Source organism: Xiphophorus hellerii, chromosome 16 (assembly GCF_003331165.1).
Source record: "Xiphophorus hellerii strain 12219 chromosome 16, Xiphophorus_hellerii-4.1, whole genome shotgun sequence".
NCBI lineage: Eukaryota > Metazoa > Chordata > Actinopteri > Cyprinodontiformes > Poeciliidae > Xiphophorus > Xiphophorus hellerii.
The window spans coordinates 14,030,421-14,053,814 of record NC_045687.1 but is presented as its reverse complement, the minus strand read 5'-3'; the positions used below and the strand labels follow the sequence as shown (position 1 = coordinate 14,053,814).

At 40.1% G+C, this 23,394-nt stretch overlaps 2 protein-coding genes across 3 annotated transcripts in view; both read left to right on the top strand.

Moving 5' to 3' along the window:
• fam20ca (FAM20C golgi associated secretory pathway kinase a) overlaps window positions 1-4,874 on the top strand; it is a 42,038-nt gene extending 37,164 nt beyond the window's left edge. Inside the window, exons 6-10 of the mRNA XM_032587908.1 lie at window positions 641-821; window positions 931-1,040; window positions 1,168-1,249; window positions 1,807-1,866; window positions 2,570-4,874. Of these exons, the coding sequence (XP_032443799.1) occupies window positions 641-821; window positions 931-1,040; window positions 1,168-1,249; window positions 1,807-1,866; window positions 2,570-2,828 (692 nt within the window). The 3' untranslated portion in view covers window positions 2,829-4,874. The remainder of the gene's footprint in view (window positions 1-640; window positions 822-930; window positions 1,041-1,167; window positions 1,250-1,806; window positions 1,867-2,569) is intronic.
• A 4,696-nt stretch (window positions 4,875-9,570) lies between these two features.
• rai1 (retinoic acid induced 1) overlaps window positions 9,571-23,394 on the top strand; it is a 61,999-nt gene continuing 48,175 nt past the window's right edge. Inside the window, exon 1 of one of the 2 annotated variants that reach the window (XM_032586353.1) lies at window positions 9,571-10,287. The gene's annotated coding sequence lies outside the window, so the exon portion shown is untranslated. The remainder of the gene's footprint in view (window positions 10,288-23,394) is intronic. The other variant, XM_032586354.1, reaches the window with a different exon arrangement.

The following is a 23,394-nucleotide window of genomic DNA, read 5'->3' as shown; positions in this document are numbered from 1 at the left end:
TATGATGAATTTATTTAATATTTTAAAAATGTAATATTTTTATTTATTTGGAAAATAATTTAAAAAATTTCCAAATAAAATGTCAAACATAAAGCAGTTGATTCTGTTTGGTTTTCTTTATTTATTTTAAGCAGATTTTGTCTGTATTATTAAAAGTAAAAGGACATATGAAACTATTTAAAATCTATTCAATCCTTTAATGCCTGAACAACTGCATGAGAACATAATTTGTGTTTTTGCTATGAAGCAGATTCTGAATGGTGTAGAGATTATCAATTTAAACATAGCAAATACTTTGTATTCAATTCACTTCATGTTATTTATTATGTTTATTCACAACAAATGTCATCTTATGGCACTTTATGCAACAAACATATTCAGTTGACAAACAAAAATAGGTTGTTTTTAAATACATTTAATTACACAGAACAATTATGAATGATTGGCAGATTTTCCTTAAATGAGCCAAGGTTTATTTTGCTTTTCATCATCCTGCCTTTTTACCATTTTCTCATAATTCGCTTCAAACATTTTTCTCCTCATTCATATTACATACAAACAGATCTAACATTAATGTGACTAAAACTCTTCCTTTTCCTTTCTCTGAGGTCTAAATCTGTCTCCCCTTTTCCTTCTTCAGCCAACAATGTCTGCTTCTACGGCGAATGCTCCTACTACTGCTCCACTGAGCATGCTCTGTGCGGTAAACCAGACCAGATCGAAGGCTCGTTAGCAGCTTTCCTACCAGATCTGAGTCTGGCCAAACGCAAGACATGGAGAAACCCCTGGAGACGCTCCTATCACAAGCGCAAGAAAGCAGAGTGAGCAAGTTTTATCATGATTAAACAGTCTTTAATTCTGTAAAAAAAAAAAGTTAGAAATTATATTTATAAATTTATCAACACCTTTTCCCTTTTTACATGCTTTTAGATGGGAAGTGGATCCAGATTATTGTGACGAGGTGAAGCAGACACCTCCATATGATCGTGGCACCAGACTGCTGGACATCATGGACATGACCATTTTTGATTTCTTAATGGGTAAGGCTTGATAATTATTTTGTTAAATTCATAGATGATTTATTTTTTTTAAAGACATCCCACTCATGATTTATTATTATAAAAGATGAGAAATGTTTTGTCACCGTAACGCTCTGCTTTCATACAGGCAACATGGATCGTCATCATTATGAAACGTTTGAGAAGTTTGGAAATGAAACTTTCATCATTCACCTCGATAATGGAAGGGGGTAAATACATTCAACTATTTTTTGTTGCACCCATATCTATCTCAATGCAAGGTTGGTGGCAGCATAGGATACTTTAGGCAACCTGCAAAAGTATTTATGCCCCTTAAACTCTTTCACAGAATCTGTTGACAGAACAATAATTAGTTAATTCCCCACCATCTGGGGACAGAAACAATAAAGAGAATGAGTAAGCATTTAGAAAAATGAGTCGTGTTTAGATGAGACCAAAACTCTGTCACTAATCCCCTTTATGAAACATGATGGCGTTCTCACATTGTGGGAATGATTTCTACAAGGCGGCTCGTTAAAGTTGATGGAAACTTAGATCGTAGGTTTTCTTTTTGAAAACCATTATTATTTTACTTCACAATTGTTCACTGCTTTGTGTTTGTCTATCACATGAACTCCCAATAAAATGACAAAATGTAAAACTACTTCAATGGGCCAAGAAACTGTAATTTACTTATTCTAATTTATCTCTGTTTCAAATAATATTGAGCTTACTGAAAATATCTTGTGACTGATCACACTTTTACATGTTTTTCCTTTGCTTGTAGATTTGGAAAACACTCGCATGATGAGCTGTCCATCCTCGTACCGCTCAGCCAGTGCTGCAGGTCAGATTGGTGGTTAATTCTGTGATAGATTTCCATAAGGTGTGAGGTTGATTGTTGGACACAAAGTAGTTCAGATCAAGACTTTGTAAGGGGTATTGTAAATGTATCCTATATTTTACTTTCTGTAGTTAGCCTGTTATCACTATTGCTGGAAACTATTCAAAGTAATCGTCTTTCCGTTTACTTTGTGCAATCCAGGGTTTTGCAATCTCTTCACATCTTAATTTTACTGATCATGATTTCCAGATAATTTATTTTTTTTATTGTTTAATTCCAATAAACAACTTGCCATTGTGACTGCAATCTCATCGGAAGACTTTTTTTAAAATCTTGTGCCAACCAGTGAAACCTAAACAGCAACCTCTCAGCCACATGACTTAGCAAATATCTCTGAATGGAGACAATGACATTGGTTTTCTTTCAGGAATCTTTTCTTACTATACAGTTTGTTCCCATTTATCCATTTTTTGTTTCCCCCCCCCCCCCCCATTGTAAACGGTTAGTTATTCCTGCAAAAGTTGTCAAAAAAAAACCTGCTTACACATGCGCCAAGAAGCTCCAGTTAATGATGATAATTTAGTGTCACTTTTAAATTTTCAACTGGTTTAATTTAATTAACTAAATTCAAATAGATTTAATAGGGTCACAATAAAAATCTGGATGTATAGAAACATCTGGGTTTTTTTTTTTTCATTTGCTTCAGGGTCAGGAAGTCCACTCACCTGCGTCTGCAGCTGCTGGCCAAAGAGGAGTACCAGCTGAGTTCCCTGATGGAGGAGTCTCTGCTGCGAGACCGCCTGTCCCCTGTCCTGATCCAGCCTCACCTGCTTGCCATGGATCGGAGGCTCCGGCTGGTTCTGCAGGTTCTGACGGGCTGCATAGATAAAGAAGGCTATGTTAACGTTGTGGAGGAGGACCTTTCTGGGGACACGGCCACTCACAGGGGCCCAGCCCACAGGTAGTGGGGGCGAGAATCCTCCAGGGTGACAACATGGACCCCATGCAGCGTTTGGCTGTTTACCTGTTGGGATTGGACCAAATATCCCACCTCTGAAATCAAGCTGAATTCAGTGAATTCCAAGACTGCCGTCATTGCCTCTATAGAAAGTGCTTTTAGGTGTGTTTATATAGAAAATTATAATAATATTAATAATTAAAAAAAAAACATGTTCATGTGGAGGCGTTATATTTGTCATATACAGCCATATTTTTTTTTTGTTTGAGACATAGAGGATCTCCTGCAGTGTTTTGATTTTATTATTTTTTTTTTTTTGTCCTGGTATGTTTTATGTGTTTTTATAAATACATAACCAAATGCAACACACTGACTGACTGAAGGGCATATAGTCAGACAATATAAGCTTTATCATTTATCACGATATATCAGAAGACTTTGTTAGAAGCTAAGCAAGATTTATTGTTTTTAGTGAATGTTCCAAAAACTATGACATGCCTGGAAACTAACATCTTGTAGCCAGGAGAACATGGGTGTGTAAAAACAGGCGTTTTTAAGCTTTATTTCCCTTGGCACAGACTTACAGAAGAACAAGCTGGATATTACTACTTACTTCTGAAAAGTATAAATCACAGATTACGTTTGTATTTTACACTGTAGTACAGTAAGAATTTTGACTTTATTTTTCTTGTTATTTTGTTGTTCTGATTTTTCCTTATTTTATTTATCTTGCACTACATGCAGGAAGCAAACATGAAACATGAGAAAATAAATTTAGCAAAAAAAGAGAAATTTCTGGAATACAACCTTTAATTAATAAAAAACAGGTCCTAAGTTTATGTAATCATCTTAGATATAATCTCAACCTCCTTGTCATTTTTCCTCTATATTTTTTGGCCTAGTAAGCTTTGGTGGTCTTTTTTTTATTATTTATTTGGTGCGCCAAAAAGGGAATACTTTGCTGTCATTACTTATATATTGTACTTTTGCTTAAGAAACTGGAAAATACAGATTTCATCATAAATACTTTAGCTAAAACAACTAACAGAACTTAAAAGTTAATTTTCAGAACTTACCTGGAACTTTCTGAATCTTTCAGAGGACCTTCCCATCATGTATCAGGTACTCTCATTGATCTTCCATTGACATTTCTAGATACTTGAAGGAACTCTCATGATTTTTTTGACCATGTTTTACCAGGAACATACAAGGTACTTTCTGGAGCTCTCATGAGACTATTTTTTTCGTACATTTTACTGCAGACTTGTAGGAACTAGGCTTTATTGTGGGGTGACTTCTAACAAAACTTTGACTGGGTATTTCTTTAACTGTCCCAGAACTTTCATCAAACCTTTCAAATACAATTACCAGGTTCCATGAAAGTTTTGGAACCTGGAAAGTACCAAATTACAAGTCAGCATCTAATACAGTAAGTTTCCTATAAGAACCAAGTAATTTCTAGGAAAGCAAATAGTATTTTTCAGGACAGTGTTTGGCAGGTTCGGAGAGGTTCCTGAATGTACTCTCTAAGATTAGGAAAGTATGGGCAGCATCATGCATTGCTATCATTCTTTGTAATTGTTTGGCATTGAGACTGACATTCTATTTGATCACACGTTTCTGTTCAGATTATACAATTTTAGAGATTAAGTTGTGCAAGTGTTGCCAGTGCAATTGTATTTTTTTTTCTTCTTCTCCTTCTAAGAGTCCAGTGTATTGGCTAACCCAGTACTTGTGCAATGCCAGAACTACAGTACTTGAATGTGTTTGGGTTGGCAGTATTAACGGGATTCCCAGAGCTACAAACGGTGTGAAGTCGACTTAAAAGAAGTGCTTCTGGGCGAAAACAAGAAACTAAATGCCTCATCCAGACACAGGCATATCCATGGGGCACTGTTTCATGTTTTTGATATTTTCTGTGTAAATACCTATAAATATTTTGAAGAGCTATTGAGCTGCACTGCACAGTGGTTTGCTTCTGTTTCCTGCTCTTGCATTGTTACTGTGAAGTTTACAACATGATTAAAGTGTGCAATAAAACAAAAAGGGACCACAGTTGTCTTTTTATGTGGATGCTGCTGGGGATGTGTGAAGTTTTATGCCCGAGGCGTAGCAAATTGCTGTCAGTGGTGGGGGCAGGACGTATGATGCTGTCCATGGTGCTGAAAAAACACAGCGACCACTCTGTTGATTTACAGATGCTCTGTCCATGGTGCTGCTGGTCCATCATATCACCATCAAAGGTTGAGTAATACTGCAGTGACAGAGACCAGCATCATGGACTATCTGTCCTTTTGATTCAATCAAAACAGAACCAGACAGAGCATTTTAGATTGACTTTAGTAATTATGTGCCCCATCTGCAGTGCCATAGTAAGATGCAAATTATATAAAGTTGGGGGTATATTTTTGAAATGTCTATTATCAGATGTTTACTTGTTGATCCTGTTTTCTGCAGCAACAGAAAAATATATATGTTAAGAACTTCCGCCTTTTCCAATGCGGAGTAAAAAAGAAGACAAAACAAAAAGCGATACTGTTTCTTTGCCAATAGAGGGAGCCAGTGGGCAGCTTTTCTGATTGAAAAAGAAGTACAGTCATAGCTCACTTGGTGGCGGTAGAGCTTGGTTAAGATGGCTACCTTGTTTACATCTGTGACGTGTTTTTGTTTTTTGTTGTCCTGAATTGACATCATAGCCGGAGATATACTTTTGCGTTTCGCAGTAAGTATTCTTTGTGACTTTCATTTAAGCTCAAGGTCAGACTTTAACTGGACTTCAATTTAATGAGGTAGCACGACAGCAATACTAGCAAAGCTCCCTCATTTTTGTAGACAGAAAGACACCTGTTGGCTCAAATTAAATCTGAATATTAAAAATAGGCAGAAAAGCCCTTAATAACCTACCCATGAGGTTGTGTACTAACAGAAAAGTGAAGTTGTCAAATTATATGTGCACAGCTTTTTTGTAGGCTACATAATTTGCAAGAAAAGGTGAAAGTTCTCTTCAAACAGTCAGAAGTATCAACACATTTATGGATCACTCAAACTGAGTATTGGTGTTGTTTACCGTCCACAGCTCACGGGCCATGTCGTCTCACCACATTCAGAAGCAGCTTATCCTGCCTAGTAACAGCATCAAACGCCAATGTCCTGCCTCTATGGCAACAGAGAGCCACCCCTTCCTGCCCTGCCTCCGATTGATCTGAGGTATGTGTGTTTGAATCCTCAACCAAACCCCATTTTCACCTTCATCCTTATCCATCACCTGGTAACTTGAATAGATGTTTCTTTAACACTTGTAAACAATATGTTAACAAAATTATTTAGCAGATGTTCAGCAGAAATACTTCAACATTTTGGGAGTAAATATTCAGTTAATCGTAAGGCAGGAATTGGAGGAAAATCTTGCTCCAAGAATAATGCACTTTAAGATGCCTGCCAACATATTTTGATTAGCTGTAGCATTAACAGATCCACTGAAATCCAGCCCCCCCTTATTGCTGTTTAAGTAGAAGCTGATGTTAGCGAGGCAGCACAGCTAGCTGCTGCGGGAAGTAAAAAAGTAGTTGTTCAAAACTTGCATTACTTTGAACGATTGCTTATGGTACAAATGATATTGGTTGGCCACAAAATTAGCATTTATTTTATTTAGTGGAGTAAAGATGCATTCAACTGCAGACCCAAGTCAAATAAACACAAGTTTAATAAAATTTCTTCTCAGACTGGAATTATTTAGTCTAGAGTTAAATGTTTTCCTTAATAATTAGAGATAATCAATAAAACAGTTCTTTAGTTTAGTGTCGACCAACGCCTAAGAATAAGATGCCAACTCATTGGAGGCAATATCAGTAAAACTGATTTGTGTCAACCAGCCTTGCAGAAAGTTCTTCTTAGACTCTGACTGTATCCACACAATAGGGAATCTATTTTCTGTCTTACTTTAAAATAAGAGTCTCAAACGAATATAATAGAGTCGAGCTTGAAGCACAATGCAGTCATATCCGGGGGTCTTAATAATAGCATGGATTTATTACAAATAATAGTGTAGTATTTTACAAGAAGATCTCAGGATTACTGCAGTGCATTCAGTGGATTTTAAACATCCGTGCCACTGCTTTAATACTTCAAAGTAGTTATATAAATAGTTTCAAAACTGAGAGAGCCTGTGTGTGAATGAGAGGGAGGTTGATGGAAGAGTTACAGGATGGAAGAGAGTAAGTACCTGAGTTCAACCATCAAAGCACCAGGCAGTGGACCAGAGAGGTAAAGCAGAGTGCAGGCAGGGTGAAGTGACAGAAGAACAGCCGAGATTGTATTGAGAGAAACTAATCTTGTGGGCTTTCTAAATTTATTTAATATTTTAAATGAGGTTGGCTCAAAAATCTTCTAGAGGGCAGTGCGACAACAACAGCAAGGCTAGCTAAGTTGCGTACGGGAGACGTCTGGATACTTCCTGTGTGTTATGTCCTTTCCTTTGTTCTTCTTCTACTGCTAACCTTGTGGGGTCACTCACATGGCAAACACCATTTAACTGACTCCAGAGTAGAATATTTGCACAAACATACATTGCAAAGCAATGCTTTCATACTATTATGAAATCAAACATATAGATGATCTGAAACTCTCTAGCTCTCTAATATACAGCAGCATTGGTATAAATATATCTGGCTCTCTTTGGCAAAGTAGGTTTAGGCAGCTGAACATTGCCTTACCTCCATCTTCCTTCTGTAGATGCCTGTATTGTAGTTTAATTTAAGCCCTTTGTATTGTGCCTGGTTGTATTTGGGAGAAAAGAACCTAATAAAGAAAGATGCTGAATGCAGTTCTACAAACTGAATAGTGCACACCTGTGTGTGGGTGTGCTTGTGTGTGTGTCTTATAAACTGAGATTAGATGTGCTTTCAAACGCTACTTCAGAAGCAGTCGTGTTTAACCCCCGTCCATCTCAATTGATGGCAGCGCTGTAGGCAAAATCACGTCTACCTCAGATTCGCATTGATCAAAACAATTGCATCCCGTGGAGGATAACCGCACCAAAATGATTCGGGCGCGTGAGTTCGAGCAAGTTCTGCATCTATACGCATTGCATGGTTCCGTTAGTTTGTTGTTATTGAGCTCCAGGCTGCACAATATTCTTCAGAGCACTACCTTTAAATTAGATTGATGTGATTTGATGCTTTAAGGGGTGACCAAGAGGGAAAAAAAAGCGTAGAAGACCCATGACATGGCTGACATACACACAGGCCACAACACCTTGTTTTTCTTCTCAAGGTGATTGGTCAGCCTGATTGGTTTTAGGAGTAGCTTCAATGAGAAATAGTGCCTCTATTTTTTGTTTTTGTTTTGTTTTAATACATACATACACACGTTTCTATCAGTCTGAATGAGATTCAGGCACGTTAACGAAACGATGCTGGTGTTTGTGTCCGTGGCGACAGAAGCAAACCTCCAGTCTGCTGTCAAGGTCAGACTGAGGCGCATCCTCTTGCGTCAAGAGCACCGGAGGAGAAATTAAACACCGAATCAATCGCCCTTGAACGGCGCGAGTTTGTCACACGAGGGTGCGAGCAGACGCCGCTCGTCTCTCTGTCTCGTGCGTGCGTCTGCGCGCCAGGAGCGATCACGGGTTAGCGCCTCAATTGCACGCGAGCGCCATTTTTTTTTTTTTTTTTTTTAGGATTTTTGCTCTGGTGGCTTAGTGGGAGATATCCAAAATGACGCTGTGACGTGCGCACCTTCTGCTCGAAAGAGCAGACTGAAACAGGAGAGTGGCGCTGATGCACCTGGGCAGCCCTTCCCCCTGGGGAGTTTGTGGAGGCATGAAAGGTGCCACAAAAAAAAGAAAAGAATCCTTCATACTTGATTTAATCCATTGTTAGTTACTTAAAATTCTAACAAATATTGATGTGCTTTTATTATGTGTATATATTTAGAACCCACATGGCTATTAGGGTTGTCAACAGAAAAACACTTTTGTAATCGTAAGTTGGGACAGTTTTACAGAGGCAGACTCACAAACCCTTTCCCCCCATTTGCAGCAATTTACTAACTGACGACTGACTATAAAAACTGAGATGTTGCAGGAAGTTTACGTCACTTTTAGCATGGCAAGTTTTGCCTTTAAGGGGACCTTCTGACTGTCTTTAGTCACAATTACTACTAATTAATTTATTAATTTATTTATAATGTGGCGCTTTTGGCAGATGGAGACGGCTGCAAATGGGAGGAGAATCTTCCTCCCCTCCTCTCCCTCTCATTTCCTTCCTATTTTCATTCATTGCACAATCAGTGACATACACATATCTCCCTCATGCAGTGCCTGGCTCAGTCCCCATCCATCAAAAGACAGACTCACACATCTTCACACGGGGACAAACACGCGTTCTCGCTGCTTCCCCCCCTCCCCCCTTTTGTTATCTAATTTTCTCCTAAATGCAGAAAAAACATTGCGAGCTCCCACTCATCTTTTTCCTATCACTGTCTCTCACATTGGGATTATGGTCATCTCTTTTCATACATGAGTAAACAGATTTGAAGGAGTTCCTTTTTTTCACCCATAGACACACACACACGCACACACCCCTTCAAGTTAATATACAGCCATAAAAAAATAGAACGGAACCAAAACAGGCTTCCAACCTCCTCGCCACTCTCTCTCTTTTTCTCAGACACACACACACACGCACGCACTCACACAGCAGGGAGAGGAGGATGAGGGAGAGAAAACCGGAGATGGAGAAGGCTTTGAAGCAGCCGCCTCCTCCCTCCAAACAGCACATCAGCAATCTCTCCATCGCTCTCTCTCCAGCCCTGACACACACACACACTCACGCACACGCCTACAAGCAGGACGATTGCAATCACTCCGCACACATCCTCCCATCTGCTCTCTCCCACTTTTGCAATTGGTGGCTGCTAGACTCCCCAGCAGAGGCTGCAAGACGAGGCACCCCAGCACCTCCCTCTCCTCACCTCCCCTGACCTCCAACCCACACGGAGACACACACTTTTAGAGCTAATTCCATTATATATTCTTGACTGGAAGGAAGAGGGGTTGTCTTCTAATTGCTTTCTTATCCCCCTGAGTCCCCCTCACTGTTCCTCCTTTCCCTTCTCCCCTCTCTCTCCTCCTTTTCCCCTCCTTTGAGCCCGCCCCTTACCCTATGTGCACTCAACATGGCAGCAGACAAGCAGAGGAGTGAGGCAAGCTAGAGCGCCAGAGAAAAAGAGAGAGAGGAAGAGAGAGAGAGAGAGAGAGAGGCAGGAAGCCTGCTGCTGTCAGGAAATATTGGTGCCATTTTCAGCATCGCAGGGTGAAAGGATTGAGCCTCGCCGCCGTACGCTTGGCTCGGCTCGCCTCTGCTCGGCTCGCCTCTGCTCAGACCGGCTGAACAAGAGGGCTTTAGGAGGGAGAACTACAAAAAGGAGGAGAGAACGGCTGACCCCCGCCCCTTACCCCTACACAGGTACAGAGCTCTCACCTGTCATTTGTTTCCAAACGTTGTTGGGGAAGGCAGCGGGATGCAGATGGAAGTGAGGGCAGTGAATGCAAAAAAAAAAAAAAAAAGGGGTGTGTGTGTCTGTCTTGCTGTCTGTCTGCGTGTACATCTGCAAGCCAAATAGAGGACAGCTGGCTCTCTCCTGGGACTGCGTTCTATTTTCATTTTGCTGGGGCAGAGCATTTGCCTCCCACACGAACACGAACACACACACACACACACCCACACAAACCTACACTCCTCGACACCTGCCTCGACCTTGTTTTCCTCCAGCATCTGTTCAAACAACCAGCATGGAAAAGCAGCTCTATAAACACATGAATGTGGGAAGGATGCGAGCTTTTAAGCCTCAACTCTTCCCTTGCAGCAGTCGGCATCTCGAGCGTGTGTTACGTAGCCTCATAACACGGCTCTATAAGTTAGAGCAGGGATGTGTCATAGCATGGCTGTTTACTCTGACCATTGCATAAGCAGGGATCTGACACCCACCCACATGCATGTGAGTGTGTGTGTGTGAGTGAATATATTTCTTTATGGTGTGTATTTCTCTTGCTTGCTTTTGAGGAGTTTCTCTGGCTTGCATGCTATTTTTAGTACAGCATGGTCTTATATGTTTTGCCCCTTTGCATACGATTTGACTCATACGGTTTTTTTATTTTTTTTTGCAAAAACTCACTTCGGATGCAGCTTTTATTACTATAGTGGCATAAAAAAAAATCTGCACTGAGACTGTCACCACTGACTGAAAGTGATGCTGCCCCACAGCCTCACTGACCCGGAGGAGACAGGAAAGGAGAGGATCCGAGAGGGGGAGAGATGGATGGAAAGAAAGAGGTGTGACGGAGAAGGAGAGTAAATAAAGCTGGAAGGGAGGTGGAGAACATGTGAGAGCGTGTGGGTGCGCAGCGCAACAGGGAGAAGGGGAGGGTGACGGCCGAGATAACGCAGAGAGAGGGTGCATAGAGAAGCGTCTGGGAGAGAAAACGGGTGAGATAGTGTTTGTGTGTGTGTGTCCTGGAAAAGCAGAATTAGGCAATACTGGTGTATCTCTATATAATATATACTGCTTACAGATAATAAAATAATGATATTTTAAATTTGAGTATTGCATAAGAATGATATAAAAGGGATTTTTAATGCTGAAATTCAGCATTGAGGCCTATGCAATCAGTCACTGGCAAGGACGGTTGGACACCAAAGGTCATCGCTGATGAAGCTCGCTAATCTCAGAGCGCTGTATCCAAGAATAATAATGAAAAGTTTAGTGGTAGGAAAAACTGTAGCTCTCAAGCAATAAAGAGTCATTTGGAAATCAAGATCCCGGGATCTGGAGGCAGAGTGAAGAAACGCAGGATCCAAAATTGGAGATGTGGGTGATGATATAGGGAGGCCAGCTTCTTTCTGTTGAAAAGCTTTATGGAGATGCTGGTTTCCAGTATGATGCACCACAGCGAAAACTATCAATGTCTGGTTTAATAATCCATGGTATAACTCTGCTTGACTAGCAAGCAAACTACACGGACCTAGACCTCATAAAGAATCTTTTGAGTATTCTCAAGAGGAATAACAGCGTCAGCAGTGCCGCAGGCTGAACGCCTCCATGCCACACTGCATTGATTCAGTAATTAATGTAAGACAAGCATCTAGTATTGAGTCCATATGGTGGTCGTCACTGCAGGCCAACACTTCTATCATAAAAATCCATTTATTACTTGTGTAATATTCAAGTTTTCGGAAAATGTGGAGTTTTCATAAACTCTAAGTCACATCATCAAAAATGAAAAGAAATAAATACTTGAAATTCTCCCTGTGGAACAAATCTGTTTATTTGAGTTTCAATTGTTGAATTGGATTACTGGGATAAATCAGCCTTTCAACTGTATTCTGATAAACGGAGAGGCACCTATATGAATGGAGGTGTGTTTTGGTGTAAAATAAAGCACAATAATGGCAGAAAATATCACCTTTTCGCTATTGTTTCGCGTGCAGCTGATGGTGGAGAGAGTGTGTTTCTTAGAGATACGTGGAGCAAAGTTTGGTGTGTCAAAAGAGGCAGATAAGACACCAAATGCACAATCACAGATACAGACCACAACATCAAAATGCAGAGGAGCGCCCAACTTCACCTCCCTCCTGCATGATGCAACACAATGAAAGGAAGCGTCACCGAGATGGGGAGGAGAGTTGGAAAAAGCAGAGAGCGGGTGTTTTTTGTTGTTTGTCTCTCAGGTGGTCAGTAAAAGACATGCTGAAATTGGAAACATGCTGTTGTGGTGAAATGAAAAGCGGAGGCTGCCCTCTGTGCTTCTCTCCTCTTCCGCCTCCTCTTCCTTCCATCCTCCTTTCCGCTCCTCTGTTCCAGATCAAAACAAATACATGAAGAAGGGAAAATCAGCTTCTTTTCTTTAAGGCCCCAGCACCCAGTTGTCGTCTCTCCTCTTTACACCTAATCTCCCCGCCTGTCCATGTATCTGCACCTGCATTTAGATCTTCTTGCTCCATTGCTTTTGCATCAATTATAACCAAGTTCTCCGTTTGTGTCTGTGTGTTTCTAAGCAACACACTATAAGCCCCCAAGTGCCCATGTAATTGCCCAGATGGCTCATGGTCATCTTTTTGGGCTTGTTATTAGGCAAACGGAGAGATAGACAGAACAAAAAAACGGGAAAAAATAAAAAATTGTTTGTCCCTCATTAGAGAAAAGTGCCACAAACACAAACGGGGAACAGCACATCCATGTATGACTCACAGCCTTTCATTGTTATTCATGGATGCTGACAATTTGTGTTTCCTTTTTACAAACGGGTTCCCTAAAACCATCGCTCTTTAGGTGTTAGTAAATTATCTCCGCTGATTTTGTGATGCAAACGAAACCGAGCTGCTCCCTTTCAGCTTAGTGTGTGCAAAGAGATGTGTGAACTTTCTGAGGGCTGCAGAGGGTGGAAAACAGTGTGTGCTAATTTCGCCCAGAGACCGGCAGCCTCAATTTATTAAACTTCTCAACGTATTTGCTACGCTGCAAAACCTGGTAAATGACCCCATTTGGTAATCCGGGCTTCTGCATGCTGCAGTGGGTTTGTGCTTTGAATTTCTGTCCAGAAAGCAGCACAACGAGGGCTTATAGTTTCTACAAGCAGAAGGAAGATAATGTGAAACAAATCAATTAGCCAGTGATGTCTCACAAGTTGTCACATTTCCTCAACAAAACAAACTAATAATGCACGATTGTCAAGGTGAAAAAACCAATATGACTTTCAGTATTTTTACAGCTAAAGATCTAAAACGTCCAATATGTATTTGTTTTTAGCTCCTACCCTTGTTATGATACCCTAAATAAAATCCAGTTTAGTGAATCGCCATTATACGTTACTAAATACAGTCAACCTGTGCATAATTTTATATCTGGACACAAACAGGTATTCTCTGAAAGCCTCAGATGTTTGTTAGAGAAGACTAGGTCACTAACAGCATCATCAGACCACAGAAGACAGGTCAGGGAGAAAGTTGTAGAGAAGTTTAAAGCAGGTAAGCAAACAAGACGTCAATAGCAACCCAGTAGCTATCCACAGCTCAGGAAGGAAAAACAATTTTTCACGGTCTTCTCAAGTTTGACCCATTAAACTGATAAGAAGTTTGCACAGAAAGCAGATGCTCCAGAAAACTAGTGCTTCACATCATCCTTACCCAAAGTGAAACATGGTGTGGCAGCATCATGCTGTGGGGTTGATTTTTTTCTCCAAGGAAAAAAGGGCTGATGACAAAATGACGATAAACTTGTCACATGGGTGTACTTGGTATTCATTTAGAAGTACACACTACAGAGGACTGCGAGTTTGATACATGTCACACCTAAAGCGAGAAAACAAAGGCTCAAGGCTAGACTTAGACTGATGCTTTTAATACCAACATCACAACTTGGAATAAAGTTGTTCTTTCAAGCAACCTGGATTTGAGCATGTAATGAAGGTTGTCCGCTGGGAGTAATCTGTACAAATGACTTTCTACAATGGAAGATACACCACACTTTTCAGATTTTGTCCAAAAATCACAAACTCTCAGCCTATTACTTAAAATCCCAGTAAAATACAAGAAAGTTTTTGGTTGCATTGTTAATTTTGCAAGGCGCTGCGGCTTGCATAATCACACGGCAGCTTATGTGTTTATGAAAAATAACGCAGCGCTTCAAAACTGCCAACACGAAAGTGTTTTTGTCGCTTCATTGTGAACTACAAGCAAAAGTGTAAACACATGGTGTTGGCAACACGACGTCGCAACCAAAGCCCAAACACAAGGACAAACCGAGAGAGATCTTGGTCTCTCGTCATCTCAGACGCTTGGCCTCCATCTTTATGAGCTTCCTAAGAACACAAGGTTTATATCCGGGGCCTCAGATCGGATGCAGTGTGACAGAGCGGGTACATGCTGTTCCAGTGAACAGAATGCTATCTCTGCTAACCTAGATCTGATTACATACAGTTGCCCCTTCGCACGCACGCGCGCACGCACCCAGGTCATGTTTGTGTGTGCATCTGGCCCACACTTGGGCCATAATGCAGTTTGCAGGTAATATGTTTTTATTGGACTATCCCGGGCAGTGTCAGCGCAGTGTGTTTGTTGAGTGATGGCCGATGTGTTCCCCTCTGCGAGAGGAGAGGGAAGGAAGGGGGGAGAGGAAGAGCAAGAGGTTACTGCAGGGGAGAGAAAGCGGAGGAAGAGGAGGAGGAGAAAGAGGACTGGAGAAAGGCTCATCTGTATGCTGGTTACTGTGAGCTGCTTGTTTGATCTTGAGGGAGTACTTAGTGCTGGATGGCGGGATGCTGCAGAGTATGGGAGGCAAAAATAAGCTTCCTGCATCAATGTGTATGGTTCAGTGTGTGTGTATGCGTGTGTGTGCAATTAGGTGTGAGGTGTTGGGTGCAGTACTTTGCTCATTAAAAGCATCTGGCTGGTGTCCAGCTCTGTGCAGTTCATCAACTGTCCTTCACGTCCCTCACCGTCTTCCTCCTCTTTCCTCTCCTCCGAGTTGTTTTCTACCTCTTCATCGTCTCATCCCAGCCTCACTGCATCAAAACAACGCTTTGCATCGCGGCTGCTGATAGACAGAATTAGGAGGAGGCTGGTGGGGGGGGTGAAGGATGGAGGGGTGTAGAGGGGCGGTGGTGGGCCATCTTTCATCGCTGATGAGTATTTGATCACATGTGTCTCATTAGAGAGGAATAAATAATACTTGTAAAAGATCAGTAATCAACACATTTAGTGTGTATCCATGCTAATAAGTGTCGGCACGAGGCCTTAAAGGCACCTCACGTGTGACTGTGAGCACTAAATTTTGTAAAACAGTGTTTCCATGAGAATGACAGCTTGTTAGCAGGATGCTGGGTTTGGAACTTGCTAAATGTTCAAATGGAAAAGTCTGTATACATCACACGTGAAAAACAACACATACAGGTGTGTGTTAATGGCTCAATGCTGCGTGTGTGCTTTCCTGTGAGAAAATACATAATCACAGGAGGAACAAGGGGCAATGATGCACCTGAAGGCAGTGACATCACTCGCACTCCCCTTTTTTTCTACAGTGTGAAGAATTGTATCTGCATTTTTTTTAAAGGTTTTTGGTCAAATTTTGCATATGTAGGACACATCCAGTTGGCTGTACAGCTGTCAGCGCCAAGCGAGGCTGTAATTATAGTAATCTAGTAATTTTAGAGTGTGTTTTAAGGTACTTAAGTGTGAACACATCAATGTGTGGGAGAGTGCAGGGAAATGAGAGCAGCAGCTGGTTAGCTTTATCAAAGAGAAATGGCACCAAAAGCGAGAATTCAGAGACCAAAAAAAAAGACATCATTTCAAAGTGGAGATGCACTGACCAGACTTTTTCCTTGGCAAATTTCTAAAAAAATATTTTTATAAGGTCTAGAAAACATAAAAGAGAATTCAGTCTATTCGAAATGTGCCACTGGTTTGTTAGAGATCAGTTTAAAATCCAACAGAAAATAAAGGAATTACAAGATTATTTCCATTTATCTGTCAAATCTTATTTTTTTTAAGCACACACTAAATCAGTTTATAGGAGTACATTCTACTGGTCAGTGCAAAACACTGACTGGACTGAGAAAAATTGTATGTCTCAATTTTAGTAGATCTGAATAATAATTAAGAATAAAAAAAAATATTTTTACTATTTTGTGTGAATATCACCCGGGAGAGGCAAAGGAAACATCTTATTTTATCTATATTTTATTTTATCTTACTATGCTCTGTTAGTTTGTTTTTTAAAATGTTATGTTTAGTTAGGTTGTTTTTTTTATTAAAATGCCATTGATAGTATTTATCTTTGTACCTGGTTTTTTAGTATTATTTTAGATTGCATTCGATTCGTTATAGACTTTATATTTTGTCATTCTAATTCAAGAGTTTAATAATTCAAAAAATGTAATATTCTATATCAGGTGTTTTCTCATTTCTAAGTGCATTTCTTCATTTCGGACATTTTAATATAGTTGTTTAACTTGTTAGATTTTAAAGTCTCATTGATTGACTGAAAATAGGTCAATTAAAATCTTTTGCCTATTGATTGGTGCAGTTATTGTTTTCCCCTTCCATGCATAAATGACCCAAATTTTGTTTAATTCTTCTTTATTTAACCTTTTTCAATTTTCATTGTTTCTAAGCATAAACGTTTTAGTTTTTCATCTGTTCCTTTAGGAAGAGAACTTGCAATTAGACTAAAATGTGTATGTGACAAACAAATAAACAATACTAAATACGTGACATTACTAGTATGTCCCAGTCCTTTTCTCAAGTAAAATTTATTGTTGTTCCTTCTTGGCTGTTTTGGATCTTTCACCTTGTGGTCGTTAGTTGTATTGCACCTTCCTGTGGTTTTTCTGTGAATAGTTTGACACACATTATACACAAATTGTCAGACATGCAGATTTTCACATGCTTGTTGAAAAGAACAACAAATAGTTGGGTATAAAAACTGAAGCTCACAGGCAGAATGTGTGATGGGACCAGGCGTTTGTTTTGGAAGCAGACACTGTCACTTGCTTCTCCCCTGTGCTCTGATCAGTGGCAGCAGCAGCACTTTGAAAACTTTTCTACCCATCTTCCTTCCCTCTTGCGACTTCAAACAGCTGCTGCGGTTACATAACGCAGCATTAAGAACAAGCCAGAGAAAAGATAAAAGGAGCAACGAGAGAGAAATGTTGAAGAACGTGACATACAAAAAAAAAAAACATCCTCTCTCTCACATTCCTCACCTGATCAGTCACTTCTGACGACTGACAAACATCAAGTTGCTAAAAACTATTTCACTTTGTATTGTCTTTGAGAATGATTCCTCCAATTTTATCATTGCTAAATTTAGGAAAACCTGCCAATGACGAAAGATGATGAGATCTGAACTTTCTCTTATTAATTAAAAGTTTAAGAATAAAAGGGAATTTGACTGTCCAGTTATTGTGGACAAATTCATCTTTTACAAATGTGAACATTTCTACACTCTTTATCTTAGGTACGTATGAATTCTATGTTTTAGTTGTAGTGGTTTTGCTTATTGCAGATAGATTTAAGACATTCTCTGAAATAATGATTTAAGATGCAGCAGACTGTTTTTGGTTTTGATTTCTTATTTTCCATCATAACCTCCAAGCTACACATGGGTAGTGGAAGCACATCCTATCTGGCTGATCTGAAGTTGTTTTGCAAAGAAGAATTTTTACATTTATCAGATGTTTGATGCTTAGAGTTGGTACGGACATACATTAAAAGGTTTGCAGCTGTAAATGCAGCAGAAACTGATTGTACAAGGTGTTGACTGAAATGCTTGTATTTTTCCTCCAAAGATATTAACTTTAATTTTAATCTTAAACCTTAAAAAAATGACAAAAGCCTTCTTTAACCCTTTCATGCATAGTGGTCACTACAGTGGACAGCTATCTAAAAGCCATTTTCTTGTGCTTCCTGTGGATTTTTATGTTATAAATGCACACAGACCACTGAAGTGGACACTGATGCATCATAAAATATACCATCAACTACTGGCCATCAGCTGCAAATGCAAGAAATTACTTTTGTTAAATACAATATGGCCGACAGACAAAAAAGCATGAGAACAGACCCGGTCCTCCTTCTACTGTAGACGACTCTTGCAAGTAAAAAAAATATTGTGACATCAGATAACCCCTAAGGAACAATACAACTGATGTATTTTTCAAATAACAACTTTGTATTTGGACAAAATTACAATTGATCACATAAAAATAAAAAATAAATTATTTTTACAAAAAAATGTTCCTACCTTTTTTATGCCTTAAGAAAAGAATTTTAAAAAATGGAAAAAAAATTCTGACACAAAGGATCATAATTCATGCATCAGAGGGTTAAAAGTTGGAGGTAGTTTTGCACAAAATGTCATGATCTTGATCGGCTATTACTGTTCAAAATACTAAGTGTATTTACTATTTGAGGAGAATAACTTATATCTTTTGAAGCAGAGCCGGCCCAAGTCATGGGCAATCTAATCAGCTACTTAGGGCTCCAACAAACCAACAGAAGTGGCCAAAAGATCAGTAAAATTACGCCACAAATAAGAGGTATAAGTACTTATAAATATTTTTCACGGATGATGAATCAGTGGTAGTAATGTGTGTGATGCTTGATTTTCAATAATGAATATTTTTACTGCTTCAAGTATTGTTGCGATACCCTGAAAATGAAATCTGGTTTTTGGCCAGCTTTGCAGGCCAGCATGTGAGCATTTCCTTCAATCCTTGTGTACGTGACAGCTCCTCCTGTGATTTGCTTGTGTCTGTGCTGCAAAGTGAGTTTCCTGCCTGTGAATTAGCTTCCATAGCAACCGGTGGCACACAGTAAGCCAGCCAGGTGGTGAAACCAATGAACGCTGCTCTGCATGTGGGATCTGGAAGTAAGCAACGGCCCGATGCCAGATCTGCATATAGCAGCCTTGCTGGCATGCTGATAGGGTTTGACAATATGGTGTTGCTGTGGTGATAGAAGGGAAGCTGGATTGAAATTTGGGCAGCGGACAATATAAATAAACAGCTGCCAGTGTGATAATGGGGTCTCTCTCTGTCTGACACTGCTTCGGCTTGTTTTGCTACCGTTTCTCGCCCTGCATTGCTATTTTAGCTCACTTCTGTTTACAGTCATGTAAAAATCAAATTGCCCCCCTGCAGATTTCTTCTCTTTCTGCAATTTATCAAATATAGTTTCAGATTATCAAATAAATTTCAGTATTGGATAAAGTAAATACAGAAAAAAAATTTAACCATGATTTAAATTGTTATGTGAACAAAACTTGACCCAGGTGGAAAAGTTATCACTCTCCAAACATAACATCTATAATCACATATAAACTTAGGCCACCTCTTCTTTGCTTAATTTTTTTTTTCAAATTTAGCTACATTAGAAGGTTTATGAACATGAACAACCTGTTTAACGTCGTGTCGCCACAGTATCTCAATCTGATTTATGTCCAGACTTTAAGTATCACACTCCAAACCCTTTGGTGTTGTTGCTGCTGTTGCTACAGTTTCAATCATTTAGAGGTGGACTTGTTGGTGCTTGTCAGATCATTTTCCTTCTGCATATTTTAAATACACTTGAGATTATGGCAAGTCGTCCTGATCACGAAGAGGCAAAGCAGCCCCAGGTCACCACTACCACCGCCATGTTTCACTGTCAGGTTATTTCTGAATTGCTGGGTTAGTTTTAAACTACACATTACAAGAAGCTAATTTTTCCACAAAAAAAAATGTTCCATTTTGTGTCATCAGATTTTCATAATGCTTTTCAGAACATGTTAGACTGACCTTTGTTCTTTTGGTCAACAGTGGTTTTGACCCTGGAAAACAGATGCTTTTTTTTTTTTTGCTTTCTTATTATTGAACCATGAACACCAGTGTAACTGAGGCAAGAGAGCTATGAAATGTTTTAGCAGATGAGTCGTCCATGCACTCTTGGAGTAATTCTGGTAGACTATCCACTCCAGGAAATGTTCACCGTTGTTCAATGTGCTCTTTTGTTTGTGGACAATAGCCATGACTGTGGTTTGGGGGACCAACCAAGCCTCATAGCTGCAGTGTGTAATTTTATAAAACATGTTTTTTTTACATATACTTTAAATGCTCACTGTATTGTGACAGTATAACATGAGATAGATAATCTGTGAAAAGATCAATCTCTTCTGCTGTCTCTCTGTGGTCCTACTGCCATCTGCAGAAATACACAACTTGGTCAAAAACAACCAATCAGAGCCAGGAGGAGTGTCATCACATGGTCAGTGATGCTTGTGTACACCATGTGAAGAGCTCCTCCTGGCTCTGATTGGTTGTTTATGACCGAGCTATGTACTGTATTTCTTCAGATGGCAGTGCAGGGAAGAGGCAGAGGAGCTTGATTTTCTCACAGATTATCTGTCTCATACAGTACTGCCAGGACATAGTAATTATTTTAACAAATATATTAAAAAAATGTTTTTCATAGAAGCTACTTTTAAAAATGGTTTTCTGACCATACTGTACAATTCCACATAGGACATGGTTAGGTTTCATCTTAAATCAAACTGTATCGTATTTATTCAGGTCATGTTTACCTGAAATTATTTTATTTCTGAAACGCTTAAGTTTGACAAAAAAGGGAATGATGCAAGAAACTGGCAAAGAGGCAAATCATTTTTCAAAGCTCTGCAAACTTGTGCTTAAAACCTTGTCCTTATCCGTTTTTCTTTCCCTCCTTGTTTGCTTTCTCATCTATTCTCTTCATGACTCTCTGAGGAAAAGGTTGCCACACTGCGGAGGTAGATGCAGAGCGGGGGCAGAGGAGTTTTTCATTTGTTTGATTTTTATTTTTTAATCAGTTATTATGAAGGCTGCCTCTTTACCTTGGGCTTCCAGAATAATCACCCTCCCCATATACACACTCGCTTTTGACGTCAAACACGAAGAACTAACCATTTCCCATAAGCTGGACCCGGTGTTCAACAAATCACATAATGAGCTGTGTTGATTCAGTCAAACTTTCTCTTACAAGGAACAAAGCAAAATATGAAAAAATATGTAAACAAAGCAATCACTCCAAACACGTCAGAGGCGGACCTGCATTCGCATCCCCAGGAGGGATGTTCAGTCACCTAGATGGAGAACTGAACAGAGTGTGTTTGGGATCTGGCTAATTGCTGATGTTCTCATGCAGAGAAAACATGAGAGAGATGCTAATAATCTCTTCCTCTCCGCCTCACATGTCCATCGACTGACCGAGTCGTAGTCATGGTAGCCGGGAGGAGAATACACACATATACATACACACAAATGCACGCACAAACCACCTGAGGCTTAAATGGATAAGCCTTAGCCGAATTTTCAAATTTAATTAGAATTTTGATACGATCAATTATCAGAGTCTTTACAATATATTTCCACCTCACTAAGCAAAACATAATGAATACCTTTCTTTATTTTTGGGTGAGAGCAAGCAGCAACGCAGAGGTATAAAAAGGAGGGGGGGGGGACTGCCCAATGTAGCAGTTGTGTCTGTGTTAGGCTTTAGCTCTCATGTTTACCCATGCAAACAGAATCAGGATCAAGACCCAAATCACGATGCAAAAAGTCCACCTTAAGCCTGGATTTTCATGTATGCACACTCCTGCATTCCTCCTCTTACATTCACCTGTGAACTCAAGCAGAAGCGGCGACTCTCACCTACACAGGCCACACAGCAATGCATACTAAAAAGACCAGGGGAGAAAGAGGGGCAAAGAGCACCGGGAGATGGAGTGAAGGATAGATGGATGAAGGTGGAGAGGCCAGCGACAGGGTTTCGTCGAGCTGGAGAGATCTGTAATGAGATCTCTGTGAGTCAGACAGGATGCTGCATGCATATCCTGCACGGATAAGAGAGGGGCAGCAGAGAATGTATTTGAATACATTAGCCTAGCTGGCTAATAACAAAATCTGTGTCGATCTCATTAACATGAGGCAACATCTAGCGCAATGGCACACATCGATCACCCTAAAAAGTAACCGAGACGGTAATCGGGGTGGTGGGATTACTTTGGGCTGGCAACACTTTGCAGCTACCTAAGCAGTTTTCCCCTTCAGCGTTAAATTAGAAGAGGTAAGCGCTGACCTGGAGTTGCTTTTAGCGCGTTAGCTTATATCAGAGAGTGAGTCACGAGCTTCACCGGGAGAAGCCGCGGCACAAATTTAAACATCAGAGCAGTCAACAAACCCTGGGCTATCTCTGTGGCGATATTTATTCATGTGGTTCGACACCCACGCACACACGTACACGCACACCCCGACGCCCCAACTAAAGAGGCACATCTTCTGCGTATATAAAAACTGAAGCAGAAAAGCAAGTGTACAAAATGTATCCAGTACAGGGCTGAAAAAAATATTGTAGTGATTCCATGTATCGTGTCATCTACTGTACAATAACAAAATCTAACTAGATCAATGCACCTCGTAGATCTGAAGCTCCAGTTCATATTTTCCATTTCATCCCAGTCAAAACATTGTCGTCACCTCCCGTTTTTCAGTGCCGTTGGTGTGTTTCGAACACCAGCCGATCTTTATTCTGAAGCCTTCAAAAACATCTCTTGGTGTTTAAAATAGTCTAAATTTATTAGGATGGTGATATTGAGGCTCCGTTTCCACAGATATTGTGATAAATCATCAGTTTGTGGCTTGGATTATCCACAAATCAGCTATAGCAGATTGCAAACAGGAATCAGGTTTGCAGTGGGGGTCAACAGGGCTGACCTTTGTTCTCTCAAGGACTCGTAAACATCAAGGGTCAGAAAAAGGACCAACTAGCATCTCTGCAGACTCCACACATCCTGGACACAAATTCTTCCAAATTTTACCTTTAGATCTGCACCATAGAGCGCTATTTGCCTAAACCATCCATCACAGAGACAGTTTATTTCTCCAGGTTGTCTCTCTGCTGAACACAATGAATACCTTACAGCCTGAGTAGTCAGATGCTCTGCTGTGAAACGAAATAAGCATTATTGCATTGTCACAGCAATCTTTTTATTCTTCTTTTTAT